Source organism: Balaenoptera acutorostrata, chromosome 17 (genome assembly GCF_949987535.1).
Source record: "Balaenoptera acutorostrata chromosome 17, mBalAcu1.1, whole genome shotgun sequence".
NCBI lineage: Eukaryota > Metazoa > Chordata > Mammalia > Artiodactyla > Balaenopteridae > Balaenoptera > Balaenoptera acutorostrata.
Window position 1 is genome coordinate 36,762,884 of NC_080080.1, and position 20,331 is coordinate 36,783,214.

The 20,331-nt window shown below is 37.9% G+C and overlaps 2 protein-coding genes across 4 annotated transcripts; one reads left to right on the forward strand and one right to left on the reverse strand.

Moving 5' to 3' along the window:
• Positions 1-1,085: 1,085 nt before the first annotated feature.
• Positions 1,086-3,204, reverse strand: POLR2K (RNA polymerase II, I and III subunit K). 3 transcript variants are annotated; one of them, XM_028164301.2, is made up of 4 exons: positions 3,116-3,204; positions 2,383-2,451; positions 1,947-2,039; positions 1,086-1,285 (listed from the first exon to the last, which is right to left on the reverse strand). In XM_028164301.2, exons 2-4 carry the CDS (start codon positions 2,441-2,443, stop codon positions 1,263-1,265), a joined length of 177 nt encoding a protein of 58 aa, XP_028020102.1. In that variant the 5' UTR covers positions 2,444-2,451; positions 3,116-3,204; the 3' UTR covers positions 1,086-1,262. The 3 variants fall into 3 exon arrangements, with proteins under 3 accessions (XP_028020102.1, XP_057388160.1, XP_028020103.1); XM_057532177.1 differs by having other exon boundaries at positions 3,093-3,144; XM_028164302.2 differs by lacking the exon at positions 3,116-3,204 and adding an exon at positions 2,777-2,997.
• A 4,864-nt stretch (positions 3,205-8,068) lies between these two features.
• On the forward strand, positions 8,069-18,848 carry FBXO43 (F-box protein 43). The gene is made up of 6 exons (XM_007173417.1): positions 8,069-8,097; positions 8,182-8,252; positions 10,459-11,947; positions 14,184-14,286; positions 18,291-18,494; positions 18,600-18,848. The coding sequence occupies exons 1-6, from the start codon at positions 8,069-8,071 to the stop codon at positions 18,846-18,848; spliced, it is 2,145 nt and encodes a 714-aa protein (XP_007173479.1).
• Positions 18,849-20,331: the final 1,483 nt, after the last annotated feature.

Genomic DNA, 20,331 nt, shown 5'->3' on the forward strand with positions numbered 1-20,331 from the left:
ATGATGGGGACACGAAGAGGTAGCTGACTGAAACGATGGTCTTGAGTTCCAGGGATAATACTTTTCCCGTTAAACCACTGTCTAGTTAACCAAATAACAGTATTCAATTAAACTACTGATACACAAAGGACCTATGATGAAATTAGAATAGTTAAGAGCAACATCACCCAATGAGTTGTGGTTTAGAAGCCTATCGTAAAGAGATATTTATTGGGACTCTTGTACAAAAAGGACAAGCTCAAGAAGGAACATGGCAGAATTACAAAATTATGAAAGCCACAGTCCAGGAAAACCTGGACCAAGGAAGCACTCTTTAAAAATCTTGAGTATGGTAGTACTTTGTATAGCACATAATAAATTTACAGAACTTAATATTTGAGGATGGTAGTAGAAAAAATGTTTTGTTTTCTTTTTTAAACGACACAGTTGCACAGTTAATACTTTGAATGTGCGAGACACACAAAGCTATTAACAAAGTTGAAATATATCTAATCGAATCCTGGAACAGATGGAGTATCTGAGCATCCATATCCCTAAGATCAAGGCAAAAGCTCTAAACATTCATCCAATTCAGTGTAAACCAACTCCTATTTTTTCTATATCCTGGAAGCAGAGTTTTTTACCTTAATGAATGATTACACCTGGGAAACTGCACCTGCCTTAATAGTCCGCTTCATCCACTTTACTTGGGGTTGATTTTGCCTTAGAGAAAGCAACCATTAAAGTTTCTTTTCCCTTGCTGAAGATTTAAAAAACAGTCAAGCATTATATACAAATACAGAAAGGCCTATGCCAAGTTAACAAATGAAAACTATAACTCAAAATGAGGTATGCACACTGACAGTAAGTGCATTGGTATACTCTATACAAAATGAGGCTGGAGAGTTTACAAACAATTGGTGATGTAAAACAGTGGTTTCCTAGGAACTTACTTAATCAGACCTTTAGAGGGCCCTAGCAAACTTCATTTTTAACAAGGGCCCCAGATGATTCTAGGTTTTGATTAAAGTGTAGTTTGGGGAAGCACTTTTAACCTTCATTGTGTGTCAGATTACATATACGATAAAATTAAATTACAAACCATGTAACTGAACAAAAATATCTTTATATAAGCTATTAATAGATACTTAAATACAATATGGTTTTTAAAATGAAATCATGTGTATATAGTTATATTCATAAAGTACACTAATCAAAAGCTATACGACAACATTAATAGCAAATCCAAATCCAAATGAAGACATTCCTCTGAATTTCATGTTTCATCGAGCATCAAAAACCACCACTATACAAAAACTGAGTTAAGGACAAAAAAAGTACTTTAAAATTATATTAAAAATTTAATACTTCCAAGTCACTTTCTCTTTGCAATAAGCTAGTTATTTAATCTAAAATGCACAAAAGAATGAAGTTCACTATTTACTATGATAATTAGAAATGAACCAAAAAAATAAACTATTTTAATTATTAGCCCCCCCCATGATACAAAAGACCAACGCACCAAGAAACACTAAAGCAGTGTTAAAAGTGATAATTTAGTGATCTAAAAAACACTGGTAGTTATTACATAACAATTTACTCTCAGTCTTCCACCTAATTTGTAAGCCTCACTTATTCCATTAGGTAGCATACAAACTCAATATTTGTATTTCTCCTTGCATCATTTAGTTTGCCCATAAACTGAAGCTCAAGAATGAGTACTTATATACAGAATCCCTGAAAAAATACACTTATGAAAGCCAGAATCAACTAGTATTTAGATTATTTAGTATATGTCTATACACTGGAGTACTGGTCCATGAAAATGCTAATCATGCCTTTTGCTTTTTTGGTAAGTAATCCAAGTTGTTACCATTTTTACCAGAAATTAGTCTTTGACTATCAAACCATGCATTATTTTTCACTTCCTCTTATCTCATATTCAGAAAGCTTAGTTAGAAGGATACGTCTTTTAGTCCTTTTCTTGTACATTATTCTGTATCCACATTCTCTGCAACGGATTGGATCCCTTGATTTTATTTCATTTTCTGTGTGACATTCTAGAAACAAAACACGTTTATTCAATGCCTAAAAGAGAAATATTACAGACAAGCAAATTATCTTAACCATACTTTTCACCCAAAGCACTAAAATACAGTATACTCAATCTCAAGGGTATGTTGCCATTACCAATATATTAAGGGAGAAAGAAAAAAAGAGTGGCGGGCAATGCATTTTTCCTAGGAAAGAAAATGAAATCTTAATAAGAGGATTTTTTTTTAAGATTGCTAAAGTTGTTCTGCTTTCTAACTTTAAAGATGAATAACTCAGTTAAGCCAAAGATAAATGCAATAATTTTTTAAAAAGGTGAAATACTCTTACTTTTGTGAGTGTTACTCTTACCTCCACAGATATATATCATTGGCTGCTGCTTTGGGGGTTGAACGTCCTTCTGGGTGTCCATTGTTGTCCCTGAAATCACAGATTCAAATATTTAATATCTCAAATGGGCTCCTCACAAATCTAACCAGGCCTCATTTTTCTAGGAGAAAGCTAAAAAGGTCCCAATTCCTAATCTGTACTTTTTCCAAATCCTATAGGTGGGTCGAAACAAAAAACACAACGTATTGTGCATTTACCCCCAAACTGGACACAATAATAAACACTTTACATATGTCATTTCAATTATGCATGCTATTTCATTATAATCTTTACAACAATTCTAGGAGGTATTACTCTTATTTTACAGATGAAGGAACTGGGGTTTAAGGAAGTTAATTTGGGCAGGATTATTCACCTGTTAAGAGTCAGAGATTTAGATCTGACTGCAAAGCTCACGTCTTCATTTAACACAAGTTCCATTCTTCCAAACTTTAGCAAGAGATTGCCAAAAAACTGAATCCCTCAACAGGAGAACATGCGAACCGAAGATAAGGGAAGAACAAAGAAATAACTCCCAACGGCTAAAAAGCCAACAGCTAAACAGACAACCCAACAGCTAAAGAGGCAAAGGACTAACAGCATAGACTCTATCCCCAGCCTCTCCCGACTCTAACCCCACACCAGACCTGTTTAGCCCCTAGCGTCTTTCCAGTTTTGGCCCAAATACCCACCCCCCAATCCGCCAACTCCTTACCCACGTAACACGGAGAAACTTCTCTGCCTTTCCGAGCGGATTCCGACTCGCCGCTGTATCGCAGCCAACTTCCGGCGCTGGCTTATGACGCAAGCGGAGTCTCCGCCCCTTCCGCCCCAGGTGTGGCCGAGAAAGCCGGATTAAGCGCAGGTGGTGAAGCTGGGTTTTTTTTGTGTTTTAGACTCTGGACAAAAGTGCTTGTTTCGGTCTCACCTGTTTTCATTTTTCAGGGAAGTAAAGCGTTTTAGAAGCTTCTCAAGTCGAAGGAGGTTTGGTTCTCTGACATATGAAGTCGGTAGAAAGTAACAGTTTTCCGGGAGGGCAGGGGGTTAGAAGAGAAACCCAAGTGAAGTGCTCGTGGAATCCTAGGCTGACCGTTACTCCGAGGAACGTATTAGAATCGGCTCCACCGCTCATTTCCACGTAGAAAAGCACTTTTCAGATTATGCATTTCAAGTCGTTTGATACCTGTGCTGGGGCAGTGGAGCAGCCGCCCCTATCCTTAGCATAATTTCGTTTTTGCTTTTCGCCCCTTTCTCTTCTAGGCTCCCGTCATCCCTGTAACCCCCTCCTTTTACTCGTTTTAAAGCACAGGTGGGCTTGCGGGCAGCTACGTCAATTACTCCCACTTAAAGCTAAGGGATTTAGGTAGTGGTAGCCGTCCATCGACCCTCCTTTCATCCCATGTATTCATTCCTCCCCAGAAGAACAAAACGACTTGTTCAGTGGAGGCGTGTTCTTTCAAAGATCAAAATTTTAGTGAGACTAGTAACTGTTGGGTTCACAACATTTGCATTCGTTTGCTTCTTTCACAGCAGGTATTTTACTTATATCAAGAGGGAGAAGAAAAGGAAGTTATTAAAATTTAGAGAATAACCAGTTGTTAATATCTATTTTAGTTAATCTGAGAAGCAGGTTTCTTTCTCCCCAACATGCACTACTTTGGTTTTTATTAAGCAGGCTATACTGCTTTTCGGTCTTCCATCCAGCAACTTGAGAACCTTGAGCCTCACCTTTCACTTCCAGGAGAAATTCCAACTGGTTGCACCTCTCCAGACCAGCCTGAGAGATTTAACTCGATTTTCTCAGTCTTCCTAGCTGCCGATTTTTAAATTTCCAGGAAACACGGTGGACCGTCCTGCTTCTTTCTCCACAGATAGGCTAAGATAGAACATAAATATTTTGATCATCAGCTCTCTTACGAAATATCCCTCCTCTTAGCCAAAGGGAAGAGGTAATCCAATAGAACAGTCAAAATTAGCTTCACTCAAGAAATATTAGGTAAAACCGTTGTCGTGATAAGAGAAAGATTATGGAGTGATCCAGAGAGTGTAACTTTAATCATTGCAAACTGACCTGGGTTCTGACTGCAGCTTGAGGTTATCAAGATGATGCTGGCACATAACACAGTTTGTGGAGATCAGAATGGATCAACACATGTAGAATACAAATGGGTCCTGGGACCCTACAGAGGGTTAGGGTAAAGACAAGTTATAGCAAGGAGATCCAGAATTTCAACAAGAGTTCATGTCAAGGCTAGTTCCCAATGCAACATTCTCTTTCCTGTCAGCAGGAACCAGTAATTTTAGGATCATTTTGGAGCATGGTCTGTGGAAGCTGTTATCAATGGTGACAGCTAACTTTTCTTGAGCAATTGCTATGTGCCAGACATCATCGCATTGCTCTCTCTTAATGAGGGCATTTGTTTTGCCAACTTGGATACTAGTGTTTTTAAATGCTTACATTGCAATAATATGGTTATGGAGATGCAAGTTGCTATTTTTTCCCCTGAATATGCGTTTTCCTTTTTCTTGATCATACTCATTTAAGTATACCTGCATAGCTTGAATATCATGGTGATGGAAAACCCTTTCAGTATGTTTTCCTGGATGGTCTCCAAAAGAAGCGTTAGGCCTGTGGAAAACATATGGGTTTTAGAATTCTGAGGTCAGTAATGAGATTACACCCAATCCAGAAAGGGAAGGGAAAAGGCCAAAGACTGTGATGTGTAAAGAATAGGAAAATATAGTTCAGTGGCTTAAACTTGCGGTATATGAGTAAAGCTAGGGCAAGCTACATGTAACTAGGTGTCTTTTTGCCATTTTTTGGGTGGGGAGGGGTGTAAAATTATTCTTCTTTGAGTGAATAGAAGAGAGTTATGACACATTCTTTTACTCTTCAGTTGTAACAAAATATCTAAAGAATTACTAGAGAAAGAGAAAAGGGCAATGTTTAATGGTGTTTTGGGGTCGTGTGGCTTTTATTTAACCATAGGCAACATCCCCTGTTTACATTACATTGTTTACATTACAGTGGAGCGGGGAGCAGACCTTACACAAAGTAAATAATACGGTATTTTATAAGGTGATAAATTATATGGAGAAAATTCAGGAGAGGAGGATTGCAAGTGCTGGGCAGGGAGTGGTAAAATAGAGGCTTGATTGTAATAGAGACTGGTTTGAGGACCTAGAAAGGACACTACTCACTCTATCCAAACGTGTGAGGGAGGCTTCAGGGAGGTGCCACCTTGAAGAATGTGTGGTTCACCAATTCCTTACCTTAAGTCCTACGGGTACCACAAACGTAACAACCTCGCACTAAATTCATCTTATTTTCTCCCAAACCTGTACTCTTTGCTCCTCACCCACTGCTGCACGCAGTTGAATCTGCCAACTGAAGCAGGTGTAGGTTCTTCTCCACCCCCATTATCTTCCAGAGTAATGCAGTAGCTTCCTAAGCCACCCTCACCTCTCTTCCTTCTGTCTTCCATTCTGCCACCAGAGTGGTCCTTCTAAAATGTCCTACATTGCCTGGGACTTCCCTGGGGGCACAGCGGTTAAGAATCCACTTGCCAGTGGGGGACAGGGGTTCGAGCCCTGGTCCGGGAGATCCCACATGTTGCAGAGCAGCTAAGCCCGTGTGCCACAACTACTGAGTCTGCGCTCTAGAGCCCACGAGCCACAACTACTGAGCCCGCGTGCCACAACTACTGAAGCCCGCGTGTCTAGAGCCTGTGCTCTGCAACAAGAGAAGCCACCGCAATGAGAAGCCTGTGCACTGCAACGAAAAGTAGCCCCCGCTCACTGCAACTAGAGAAAGCTCGTGCGTAGGATAAACTTCAGACTCTTAACATGCATCCAAAACTCTCCACGGCTTGGCTTCTTCCCCTTGTCAAGAATTTTCTTTGCCCTTTCCTCAAACCAGTCTTAGTTTCCAGCTGTAACAAATTATTTGTAGTTTCTCTAATGTGCCCAACTGTTTCAATTTTCCTGCTGGTACATTTTGTTTCAAGTTTAGAATCACCTGTTACCTGTCTTTAAAGATGCTACCCTTCCTTCAAAATCCACCTCATATCACAGTCTATATAAAGGTAGCTCTGCCCACTCTTCCGCTGTAGATTTAGTTGATCCCTTTTCTTTTGTGTTACTACCATTCCTCTACTATAGCACTTACACCAGTGAGCCCTTCAGGGCAGTAACTGCACCATTCCATCTTTGAATTCCCAATACCTAGCCCAATAATTGGCACATAGGCAGAACTTAATCATTGTTAGTGAGCTTGATTTTGGATATATGGCATTTAGGATAACTGTGGGGCATCCGGATGGAGAAATGTTCTGTCGGAGGAGAGTGGTAGCAGTGGCTGTTACTGGCTTTAAAGTAATGCTTTTAACTCTGAATGAGAATTATGTAAGCACAGAATGGTAAAGTAAGAAAAATGTTGGGTAGGACGCCCATTTAGATAGTAAGCAGAGGAAAAGAAGCCGGAAAAAAGAGATTAGAAAGAAGTTGCCAAGAGCACAAGGATGGAGCCTGGCACATAAAACATCCCTTTTTAGATGCCTAAATAAACAAGCATAATGATGTCTAGAGATGCTGTAACCAAGTTAGTCAAACCTTTCAGACCTTATCCTGTGTATAGCTGTACTTCTAACCTAAAATGAGTCATTCGGTTGGTAACCTGCTTTTCACGCTTGATTTCATCTCCGGAAACATTTGCAAGTGAATGTTTTCCTACATTATTTTTAATAGCATCCCACTGTAGGACCTATTAACCTTTCTATACAGTGTTCCCCAAAGTTAAAATGGGGAGGGGAAGAGCCTATCAAATTAGGAAGCCCTCACGGAGCCTCGGAGGGGTGTGGGCATGGAGGGATGGGAAAGCGCGTACAGACTTCCTCGGGAGGAGGCTGGGCCGGGGGCCTGCGGGTCGCGGGGCCGCCGGCGGGGGCGCCGCGGAGCGAGAGGAAGGGGCGGCGCGGGGCGGCGCGCAGCGGTTACTCAGGGCGGGCCGTTCAAACCGAAGGAGGGAAACGCGGCGGCCCCACGCGAACCTGGCGTGGGGGTTGCCATAGCTTGGCGTGGCTGGAGGCGAGGCCGCGGCTCCTCCCCTGTGCTCCAGCGGCAGCCGCCTCGGTCCTCGCCCGCCCGTCGACCCCGGGGGGGAGGCCGCCCCGGGTCTCCAGGTGGGCAGGAGCGGGGGACGCCAGGTGTGTGCGGGCTGGCCGGCCTCCGGGCGTCCCTGGCCCCGCGCCCGCTCTCGCCCTGCTTCCCGGGTTCCGGGACTAGAGAGGCGCCCTGACGCCGTTCACTTTCCCCTCGCTCTGCTCCAGGGGACGCCCACCCACCCTCAGCCCGTCGGTGGCTTCCTGGGCCCTGGGGCCAGGCCGGGCCTCCCTCCGACAGCCTGGCCTGGGGAGGGTCCGCGGAGGGACGAGAGGCCCAGTTGACGCCTTGCGGAGACCGTTAACCACCCACCCGCCGACTGCTCCTGGGGGAGGAGATGACCGCGCTGCAGCTTACGCTGCATCTCAGAAACCCCAATTTAGGAAGTTTCCTCCGTTCCAAGGCTAGCTGGAGAAAACAAAGATATTAAAATTACTGTTGTCCGGAAAGCTGGAGGAAATTCAAAATGATTTAGGCCTTTTCAAGTGTTAGAACTAATCCCTGTAGCATGTACTTCACGTATCCAGATTTTAGCCGGTATCGTGCTACTGCACGTTTCAATGAATTGTTCAAATTAAAATTTTCTCTTTAAGTGGTATTACTTTGGTACGAATTTTAAAGGCAAAGTGAGAAATTTCCTTTTTTGGAAGCCTACATAACGTTGACGTCTAAGAACTCAAGCTTTACTGATGGTAAGATTTTACACTTTAACAAATGAAGGAAATTTGGTTCTAATTTGTTATCATATTGTAAGTACTTCATTGAGTTAATCAGTGCTTTTTTTTTTTTTTAAGAGCGCTATAGAGATAAGTGTTCTCAATCCTCATCAGGAGTGTCGTTTTAAAAAACGAATATTGAAGAGGCTTGTTTGATTCATCAGTGAACTGTTGAATCAGTAAAATTGAACAAGTCAACAGGCATTCCACGATTTTGCATAAATAATTTTAAATTTAAAGTTTGAATAACCACATTTTGTTTGAGACCAATGTCTTGGGTTGAAAATGATGAAAGATGAAAAAAAATGATGACATCAGAGAAAGCACGGTGGAAGCAACTTCAAATGTGTAGATGAACAGAAAAAATTAGGAAGTTTTTTTGTATGTTTAAAGCAACCAGTTTATGGTTTTTAGCAGGGAGAGGATGATCTCTGCACCCCTACTTTTGTTTCTAACAATTTGCCTCTCAGATTCCCAAATTCTAGCATGGTGAGACACCTAGTGGTGAAGTAGCAGAATAGTTATTTGTTGTAACTTTAAAAAAAAGGCTCGGACCTAACTTTACCAAATGATATGAGTGAAAACTGTTACTTAATAGAGTGATTCTCAGAGAGGGGGAAATATTCGTGGATGGAAGTGTAATTTGAAAACACTATCTTATTAACTTAATATTTTGAAAACAAAATTGTTTTAAAACATAATATGAATTATAGAAAGCAAAGTTTGATAAGTTTGACTGGTAAGCATGTACAGAAGAGAGCAGTGATTGTCACAATCTGAGGGAATCTAAATCAGAAGAGAACATGTGTGAGATTTACCAAAACGGAATATAGGTTTTAAAGACTGAAAAACACCTAGATACTTTGCCCAGTAACAATGATCTCCTAATGATCATTATACCGTAAAGAAACTATTTAGTTTTGTGGTTATTGTAGCAATTTTTTTTAAGCTCATTCATTTACATATTTAACTGATGTAACTTAAGCATAAATAAATTACTTTCCCATTATACTCAACTAAAATATATCTTCCCAAGGTCTTTTTAATAGAAAAGAATCGTGTACTTGGTCTGGAGAAAACTTTGAACGAATGACAATTTTCTTAGTGTCCCTTGAATAGTCTGCAGAAATACATGCTATGATAACTTTCTTATCTTTTCTTCTTATACTTTGAGCTAAGATGTAATTCAAGTTTCCATGAAGAAGGAATGCAATGATAGCGTTGAAAAGGTGAAAGAGTAAAGTGTTTCCTTAAAAAAAAAAAAAAGAGTAAAGTATTTCCTAGTGTCATTCCTTACAAATATAATTACTGAATCACATTTCTTCTTTAATGAATGTACTTGAATTCTTTATTTGCAATTTCAAGAATATTATAAAGGGTGGGTGTCCCCCAGATAGAAAATATTTAGAAGATGAAGCCTGAATGAGTATAACTTGCCAGGTTTGAGATGGCCATGTATCTGTGGGGCAGGGGTTCATTTTCGCTAACTCAAGAATGTGTTAGTAATTTATTAGTGAGCCAAAGAGTCTTTGCAAAGGTGAAAGTCTGGGAATTTAGACCTTGTGAATGATGAGGAGGACTGAGTTTCTGAGACAGGCCCGTGTTACAAGTATAAATGACATTATCCTAGAGTTGTTTAGCCATATTGCAGTTTAGTCTAGTGGCAGCACTTACTTGACACATTTCCCAAAGACATGTTTAAAAATCAGCATATAGTTTTTTTTTTAAGTAGCTTTATTTACATTGCAAAACCTCAAAAGGAAATATCCAACTGACTAAATATAGGTCAGCACAAATAAGCTAGAATATTAAAACTACAATAATGTACTTTAGCGCTGTAAAAGTCATAAAGTAATAAAATCATCTAAAAATGATGCCATGAGATTTTTTTTTTCTCAAGTGTAGTTCAAGAAAATATTTGTGCATGGTGCCTAGACTATGCTTAGTCAGGTAATCTGTGAATATTTACTTCCTGGAAATTTTGGTCTTCATGATGTTAAAACATTGTTTTAAATAAGATACACATGAGTATAGTGTAGAGTAGATTTGTTTTTTAAAGTAACTTTTTTTTTGCCATACAATTTTCCATTATTATTTGTGCTCATAACAAGTAATGTATTTTAGTGTAAGCTGCCAGACTGTTCATTTCAAAGGAAGAATAAAATTTGTTTTCACTTTGTAGAAACAGAGATTTTGAAGATGTCAGAAAGGCATTCAGGTCAAGCTGGCACTGGAGCAGGAAATGAGGTGGACTCTCCTATTGTCAATGTCAAGTCGTCCAGCTTTGGAGACTTTTGTTCCACGTCTTCATTTCAAGATAGTGGCTACAGTGAGCTGTTAAAATCGTGCAGCTTTGATAATACAGATAAAGAATCATTTGGAAAGAAAGAAAGAGGCTCAACATTAATCCATGAACATCCTGAAACTTCAAGTCTGGCCTTAACACATAGTTTAGAGTCTCCCACTCAAAGAAAGAGATTTGTCTTCCCCAGGAAGGAAAAGGATAAAACCCCAGACCTTTGTGAAACTCCTAAAGTCAGTGGAAAAAAATTTTTACTGCGTAGAAGATTGGATGTATCTTTCTCTCTTCTAAAGGGGGACTTTGAATCACAAGATAGTTCTCTTGAAAGTAGTACAAGCCAAGTTCCCAATTTAGAAAAAAATATTCCAAGCAGTGCTTTAGGTTTCCCAAGGCAAAATAATTTTAGTTCTTTAGTTACTAGCACTTTGAAAACAGAAGAAGCGACTTCCAGCAGTCAAAATTTGAGACTTAATTTTTCTCAACAGAAGACGTCCACAGTTGATGATTCCAAAGATAACTGTAGCCTATTTGAAGTTGAATGTATATCTCCAATTCAAGGCAGTAGTTTTAAAGACTCTATCACACATGACTTTAGCGACAGCAGTCTATGTATTAATGATGAGAATACGTATCCTGAACTCCTGGGCTCTTCGGTCAGTGGAACAACTTGTGGAACAGATGAGGACATATTTGTGACTCCAATAAGTAATCTTGTAGCAAATGTTAAATTTAATGCAAGTCAAAGGCTTTCTCCTTTAGGTGAAGTGAGACGCAATATTTCAACACCTGAAGACAGTGGTTTTAACTCACTTTGCTTGGATAAATCAGAAGATTCCCTCGCTGACCAAGAGGGCTCTTTCCAAGAACTGCTTCAGAAACATAAGGGAACTCTCAAAGTCAGGGACACGGTAAAAAGATCAAGGCGTCTTGGAAGATTAAGAAGATTGTCCACCCTTAGGGAGCAAGGCTCACAATCTGAGACAGAAGAAGAAAAGCAGCCCAACCTCTCTGTCTCTGAATCAACACCAGTGGCCACTTCAGACATCTCAGAGAGTCAGCCAAGCAGTGACAATAAGAGTGGGGATTTGAGTTTAAGCTTTAAGAATTTATCAAAGACCCCAGCCTTGCAGTTAGTGCATGAGCTCTTTATGAAAAGCAAAAGGAAAAGATTCCAGCAAAGCGGTGCACGTGAATTGTTAGAAGAAAGGGACGGGGGGAAAATAGCTGTACTACAGCGTGTACTTGCCGGACTGATTGGCAAGAAAATGGGTATAGAAAAACTGGACATCTTAACAGAATTAAAATACAGAAATTTAAAGCATGTTCTTGCTATGGTTTTAGATTCCTTGGCTGCAGAAAGCCTATGCAGGTAAGAATTTTTTTTTTTTTCTGAAATAAAACTGCCTTTTATCACTTTTTATTAAGTTGGAAAGCTTTTCTGTTAGTTGAGTACTTTTTAAAAATTTTGTTTTATCATCTCTATCTTGATTACTTTATATTTTATCAAAGGTGGTTTAGTGAAATTCTTCAGTGTCTCAGAAATTTCACAGAAATTTCAGTATATTGAATGTTGCTTCATAAGTAAAGAGAAACTAAGTCACATATATAGGAGTATTGAGGGTAGGAACTAGAGTTACAAGACTAAAGAGAAACTGTGTTTATACTGGCAATTTTGCAAAGTGCAGGACTATCAGAAGACAAGCCCCTTGGGAATGCCGTGACCAGGAAGTAGGGAAGCCATGTGGAACAGGATTTTTGCAAGATCATGGTTGGGGGAGGACATGCAAGAGAGTTAGTGAGCCTCTTTTTCCATAGGTATATGTGAAGAGTTGGGTTCATAGAATCCTTACTCTTTTATGGCCCCTGCTTCTATTAAAACCCTTCTTCACCTTTTCGCCATAAATTAAGTATAGGCTATTGTAGAGAATTGTAGAATCTCATAGCTGGAAGTCTTCTGAAATGTCTAGTCCTATCATGTATTTTGCAGGTGAGAAAACTGAGCTCCAGAGAAGTGACCTGCCAATGGTCACTCAAGGAGACAGAAACAGATCCAGGTCTACAGCTGAGCCCTCTGATTTCTAAGCCCATATTTCCCCAAAACTCTTATTAAGGTTTAAGTCCTTTCAGAATAGCCTTGATCAGGAATGTCTTTGGTGTAACCCAAATAGGATGATAAGCAGATTAATGACCTACATACATGTGCCTTTTAAAAATGTTCAAATGAGATAAATTATTTGTTTAAAAAAATAAGGAGATGGCTGCGATATAGGAATTTTATTTTTATATGCTGGAGTATTTGGATACAGACCAGTTAAAATTAAAACTTGGGTGACTCTTTTGGGTGCTCGCTTGTAGGAACAAATGATATTCAGTCATATTTCAATAATTGCCTTTGCTGCCATCCCTCTAGATTTATGGTATTTGTATTGCAGAGTGCATGTATAATCTTGGCAGTGCTTATTCTTGGTAATATGAGAAATTATGGTCAGTTGAAATAGCTGAGGCAAATACCCAAATGTGTATTTCATTTCTTCCCCGTTAATGAGTGACTTTCTGCCTATATCTCTCCATCTGTCTGATATAAGACACATGTATCGGCTTAAGGAGAGGCAATGGCAATTGAAGTGGCCACGGTAACTGGAAGAATAGTAGTGTTGACAACTCAACTATAACCTGGGGCCCTCCATAACCTTCTCCTGACCTCATTCACTTTGAGTGATTTGTTAAGTTAAAGTAATAAAAAAGACCATATTAACAGCTGCAGGATTAGCTTTTCTTTAATTATTAATATAGTCAAAGTTATTGATAAATAAGCAATCACTAGACATAAATTGTGTTTTTCTTTAGCTGCTTTAGTCTCATAAACTTTGGTTTATAAAATAGGAACTTTGTAGTGCTACCCATAATAATGTTTATTACAGCTGACCCTTGAACAGCCAGAGATTAGGGGCGCAGACCCTCTGCCATGCAGTCTAAAATCTTTATATAATTTATAGTCAGCTCTCCATATCCGAGTTTCCTCCGTATCCGCGGTTCGGTATCCCTGGATTCAACCAACCAGAGTCTGTGTAGTATTTACTATTGAAAAAATCCACCTGTAAGTGGATCCACAGAATTCAAACCCATGTTGTTCAGGGATCAACTGTATTTGGCACTTAGTACTTCCAATAAAGGATTGATTGCTTTTGTGTTTATTTAATCAAAGTGACAGAAATTTGTTAAATACAATAATAGGAGAAATTTATAGAATCTCTTGCACTACAGTTGATAATCATTTGCTGCATGTCATGTTCCAAATTTTTAATCTTAGTGTCATGTTTAAGTTAAATCCTCTTAATTAGTCTCGCAGTGGACTCATTTGGGTTTATATGAAACTTTGTTTTTTCCTTAACCATTTATGAGATAGTAATCTGTCAATATGATGCTGGCATATTTTAATAGGTATTCTTTCACAACTATGCAGATCAAGTCATATTTTTAATGTAAAATTTTAGCTTTAAATAAACTATCCAAAATCTTTAAAATGAATTTTTCTTATTGTCATGTGTGAAAAATATTAATTCTGTGGAATATATACAATATAAGGACTGATCTTTCTGTTACAGTGTTTGGAAAGTGAGCAGAAATTGGCGTGAAATTATTATTCAAGATAAAAAAGCAAATCAGAGGAGGAAATTTCATATCACACAATTGAAAACAGATTCTGAGGTAATGTATATAATACTATTCTAAAATGGATTTGTATAAACATCTAATAATCCCATATGGCTGGACAACCTCATTTGGTTTTCCTGCTATCTTGCTATCTTTTAACCTTTCCATTTACCAACATTGACCCATAAACTCTTTTTTTTTTGTTTTTGGCCATGCTGTGTGGCTTGTGGAATCTCAGGGATTGAGCCTGGGCCATGGCAGTGAAAGCCTGGAATCCTAACCACTAGGCCACCAGGGAACTCATGTACTCATAAACTCTTTATTTTTCCCAAACTCCGTCTCTACCCAGTGCATCAGTGGAGTAGACTAACTGACATCAAGAACATCTTACTGGGTTTTGTTGTTAAGTGTGTATGCTGTTAGCAGTATTTGAATACCATTTGAATAGGATATGCTGGACCCTATTCATAGCTAGACATCCTTATAGCATTTTCCCATCCAGTCTTTTGAGTAGATACTACATGCAGTTGCTCAGATTACAATGGTGAACATTTGTGACATGATCCCCTGCTTTCTTGGTGCTCATACCCGGTGGGTGATACTGGTATAAACAGGTGATTACAGTACAGGTGTGTTAGAGGAAGCCCAGAGTTCTCTCTATTGAACATTTAAAAGGAGTGGGGATCAAGAGGAGGAAAAAATGCATCTCAGCTGAGAGCTGAATAATGAGTTAGACAGGGAAGGTGTTTCAGCAGAGGGAATAGCATATATGAAGGCCTGGAGGTGAGTGAGCATGGCAGATTAGTACGTGTAAAACATCATAAACTTGTGCTCTCTTGAAGATTTGAGGTCCAGCTTTGAAGTTACAAGAAAAGTTTTACAGAAGCTGATTAATTCTTCCTGGGGATACTACTTTGTATAACAGGCATCTGATGACTCTGGCACCCATATTTACTGTATATTCAACTTTTAGACCTTTCTTAGGCATCAATACCAAAAGAAACTCTGAGAATTAACTTTCTTATTCTTATTCTAGTAAAAAGTGTTTAATAACATAAGTAAATTTATAATTTGGCTAAATGTAATAACTGATATGAAGCATGGCATAAACTAATATGAACACCTAGATACAGATTGGGGGGTTTCTCATTCCAAGGAAATATTAGGGACTGCTATTAACTAAAGTATTGACTTTCTATTTTATTTGAAGAAACGTTTTACCTTCTCACCTATGATAATCCTTCACGACTGACTCACGGCTCTTGGCTACTGCTGCAGCTGCTGGCTCTGGGAGCTTATAATACTGAAGATATAAATTTCCTTCTTAACATATCGTTTCAGAGTGGCTCCCTACATGCTAAGGACAGACCAAAACCACATTTTTAAGCAAGTACCCATTAATATTAAACTTACAGCTCCATGCACTCTTTACATCCTGTGTGGAAGAAACATGTTGTTGTATTGGTAAGCCTTCGGGTAATTCTAGATAAAGCATTCTACCCTCATATCCTAGCCACCATTTTTTTTTTTAACTTGGTTTCTTAAAGGACTATACTTTTTTCCTTACTTGAGTTTTTTCCTTTATTCTGATTTGCTTTAATTTTTTTTTCAGTAGACACAAGTATATGGTTTAAAACATCAAATTGCACTTTAAGGCTTATAAAAAAGCACATATTCTCCTGCCCTTCCTACTCTTGATTCTTGCCCCATCGAGGCAATCACTTTTTAGTTGTTCCTTTTGATATTTACCTCCATATTTCTGAATGGCATGCCTTTACTGCTATTTCTTCTTTTGCTTTTTTCTATAGAGGGACTAGGTTAGTTCTCTAACCTCTCACCACTACCTATCTACCCACCTCTCCCTCTGAAGTCCTTTCTCCTATCTTATGAATGTAACTACACCATCGTTTGGGAGCAAATTAGAATTAGGTGCTGACATTATTAAGACTGCGTTGAGATTCTTATGACTTTTTGACATCTGTAACATGTAGTACAGTATGATTATACCTGTTATACCTTTTTTCTTATAACTTTTTTCCTCAGAGTTAATAATTGCCCAGTTTCTTTCTTTCTTTCTTTTCTTCTTCTTTTTTTTTTTGCTTAGTGTTTCTCTATACAGTTCCCTGACTCATCTCCTGTTATCCACCAGAACTGGAAATCTCCTCTAACTCTGAATATATCAGGTATTCTACCTGTTCTCTCCTCTCCTCAGAGACGTCCTTCCAGATGCCTTTTGCCCTCCTATTCTGAAATGGACTGGTTGCTTTCTACCTGAACTATCCTAATGTATATCATTAACCAAAACAGAAAAATTATAAAACAAAGTTGTTTGGTGGTTTTCCTCATACTTGTATAGTGTCACTGAAAGCCCTTTATATGTAAAAATTAAAAGGCACACACCAGCTACGTGTGATAGGATCTCTATTTAATCTGTTTGCTTTGCAGCAGTGAGAATGACCATTAAAATCAGAATATCACACTTTTTCCATTGAATTTCTTAATTTACTGTAGTCTTCACTGTTCTCTTATAATCATGGAAATGAACATCAGTAAGATGACTCCCCTGTCACATTTAAATATTTTCTGGTAACGTGATGGTGACTATATTTTGAAAAATGTTGGTGCTCACGAATGCATGCCTTTGTTGACTACTTGACCTTATACTGTTCAGAGATAGTAGCACACATTTTAAGCTCCAAGAGGGCAGAGATTAGACTGTTTTATTCACTTGGCACCTAGTAGATGTTTTATGAATATTTGTTAAGTGAATGAAATGACTCTTCTGTGGATGAAATTTGCTTCAACAACAAATCTCTCTTCATTTTTTGGTGCATGCAGCATCACTGTGTTTGCCAACTGCATCGAAATCCAATGGGTGTCTTCTTTTAGTATGCTCTTGTGTCATACGCTTCTAGCTTAGGCTGCAAATCATTTATAAAGTGTAACATAAAGAGATGTATTGAGTCCTTGAATAAGTTCAACTGTATTCATTCTAATTTCTGAAAACCAATATTCATCCATTGCACTTATGCATATGTTGTTAAACTGTTAATGGCATAAGTTTTCATGGCCAGCTAACTTCATTCCTATACTTATCCTACTGTCATTTCTCATGTTTTTAACTCTCCCCATTTAGGAGCCAACTCTGGCAAAAGGAGACTATCAAGGGAGAGGAAACACATTATAGTTGGACACTTGAGGAAATTCACCTGTAGTACATTTTATTTTGATAATTGGTTATGAATGCCAATTTGTTAAAAAAAAACTGACTATTTTTTCTCATTCCCAACCTTAACAAAATAGAAGGCTATAAGGATTATTCATTGAAAATATTTCTTGGCTAAATATTTGAGTAATGTAGAAATCCAGTTCAAATAAGAGACATTTTTTTCTCCTTTTAAAATATCAAAGCTGTTTAAAACTCAAGTGTAAAAATTAATCAAGTATTGCAAGTATCTGGTATTTGTAAAAACCAGCCAAACAAATTGGGTTTCATGGTCTAACCAGGCCCATTATTTTTCTGACATGTGGCTAAGGTAAGAAACCTTCAAAGAATTCCATGATGTCCCGCTTTGATTCATCTCCTCTTACACCTTGGCCTAAAAGGGGACTTGGTAAACTCTGATCTGTGGGCCAAATCCTGTCCATCACCTGTGTTTTTAAAGTAAGTTTTATTGGAACACAGCCCTGCTTTTTCATTTACATATCTCCATAGCTGTGTTTGCTAAAACAACAATTAAGTAGCTTGCAACTATCTGGTCCTTTTCAGGAAAAGTTTGCAAACCCATGCTCTAAACAGAAAAATAACCAAGCATGCAAACTTAAAGCTAGCATTTATGGTCTTAATTTTTTCTTTTTCTTTTTCTTTGACTTTTAAATGCTAGATGAGAGGTTTTTTTTTTTTTTTTTTTTTTTTCCTTTTTTCTAAAAAGGAAAAGTTTAGGGAGAAAATTCCAGTAGTGTAAAACCACTTCCAAACATTTAAATACATGTGCATCAGAAAGCTGTCCTGGAACTTTTGATATTACAGTGTTGACCCCTCTTGTCTTTTACCACAGGGGGCTATATTAAATGTTGATGATGCTGCCACTCGGCTCCATCTTTTAAATCGATCAGCTTTAAGATCTGTGCAAGCACAGGCTAGGACACCAGGTTTTCAGAAAGAACAAGTTTCAACATTTTCTCCTTGGGGAGAAGTTTTGACACCTATAGCGAGTTCTTCTGTTACTCACTTAAGTAGTAAACAGGAAGAATATGTTAAGGTGAGTATTTATCATAAGTTATTAGAAGTAAATATTTACAGAGTTTGAAATAAAGCAATTCTCTACGCGAAAATGGAAGATTTAGTTTGTGTGCTTTTACTGCAGGTTGCCAAAACACTTTTTATTGATGAAGCATTAAAACCTTGCCCAAGGTGCCAATCCCCTGCTAAGTACCAGCCTTATAAGAAAAGGGGACTATGTAGCAGCACAGCCTGTGGTTTTGACTTTTGTGTGTTATGTTTGTGTGATTATCATGGGTCTGAAGAATGTAGTAGAGGAGCAGCAAAGCCAAGGAATAGAAAAGATGCTCTTCCAGGAAGTGCCCAGAGTAAGCGGAATTTAAAACGCCTCTAAAGAGACTTCACATATAAGAGAAGCATTCCCACTAAGCAACATTTTGTTTGACTTAAAATTATGAATATTTTGAAAGCATGCAAGTCTTCCCATCAATGACAGATGATGATTTATTTCCTACTTTGTATATATTGTGATCCATGTCATTGTATGTTTTCTTTAAAGTAGTGAGCTTTGAAAAAATCTTATTTTACGATGTCATTTTTACCCATTTTAATAATTTAGTGTTTTTAAATAAAGAATTTTCAGCGTTATATATATGTATTTAACTGTTTCATGTAACATTTAAAAATTGTGCATTTCATCACTATGTGTTGAAATGTTCTTTGATTACTTTTCAAAAATAGTTTTCCAAATAGTATTAAAAATTCTGGACTTGAGATAGATGCCCCTATAGATTTCAAAATCTTTGAATATTTGACTGAAATGAAATATAAATAAAATGTTTTCAGAAGTTCTGTTGAATTTACTCTATAATCTCAATCTTTCTCTTAATTTAGTGAGTGTCATATTTGGGCAGACTTCTGGTTAAATAAAATTTACTTAATATTGATAGCTAAGAAGATGTAAAAAGTAAATTATTAGATATATGTGGTTATTCACCATGAGAGTCTTAGGTAATAAACACCCATAAGTCACACGTAAGTTTCTTTTACCCTTGTTACACATGAAATTGTCAGTAGTGCAATGTAGAAATCTGGAATCCTATCTCTGGTCTATGAGGAGGCACTTTGTTATTGGTTTATGTATTGCAATCACATTGCCCTCTCAGTGTGTCACATTTGTCATCTTATGGTTACTCAGTCCATTAAGAATGTAGTATTTTATTTCACTCTGGTGGTGAAAAAGAAGATTTTACCACATTTAGTTTTAGAAATCAATAATCTACATGTGTTCCTCCCTACTGAAGGAACTGTTAAACGATGGAAGTTCAATTAAAAAAAAAAATTTTCTGGCTTTAAATCGGGATGAGTATTGTAATAAAGTGAATATGAGTGAAATAGTGTAAGGACTTAATACCACATATTTAAATGAGTTTATAATAAAAATAAAACTTTCTGAAGACAAAAGATCAGAGTAGAAATTCAACAGTTAATGAATGAAGCTAAGTCCAAGCTTCTTATTGGTAGGTTTTACATTTGCGATGAGGTCAAGAGGTAGGTAGGTTAACTGGAAGAAAATCATATGGAAAATCATAGGTCTACCTATGGAAAATCATAGGTCTGTGTAATCTAAAGATACAAGGCATGAAGACAAGAATAAGTATTAACACATTCCATCCATATTCATGAATAACTTTATGAAAGTCTCCAGCTATTCAGAAAATAATCATCATTATCCTAATTGCTGTAAATTATTATGTATTATAGTAACTGGCTGGTGCAGCTACCCTAGCCATATGTTCCAATAGCGTCCTGTGTTTCCTCTGTCGTGGCACTTAGTTCACTTTGTTTAACTTGTTTCTTTAATTTTCTTTCCCCAT

Bases quoted from the DNA above. Each gene is read 5' to 3' on its own strand.
- FBXO43 (XM_007173417.1), top strand. From the start codon at position 8,069: ATGTACTTCACGTATCCAGATTTTAGCCG. The intron at 8,098-8,181 runs GTATCGTGCTAC...CGAATTTTAAAG, and splicing joins ACGTATCCAGATTTTAGCCG to GCAAAGTGAGAAATTTCCTT. The intron at 18,495-18,599 runs GTGAGTATTTAT...CTTTTACTGCAG, and splicing joins AACAGGAAGAATATGTTAAG to GTTGCCAAAACACTTTTTAT.
- POLR2K (XM_028164301.2), bottom strand. From the start codon at position 2,443: ATGGACACCCAGAAGGACGTTCAACCCCCAAAGCAGCAGCCAATGATA. The intron at 2,040-2,382 runs GTAAGAGTAACA...TTTTGTTTCTAG, and splicing joins AATGATATATATCTGTGGAG to AATGTCACACAGAAAATGAA. The intron at 1,286-1,946 runs GTATCCTTCTAA...GTTTTTGTATAG, and splicing joins CAAGAAAAGGACTAAAAGAC to TGGTGGTTTTTGATGCTCGA.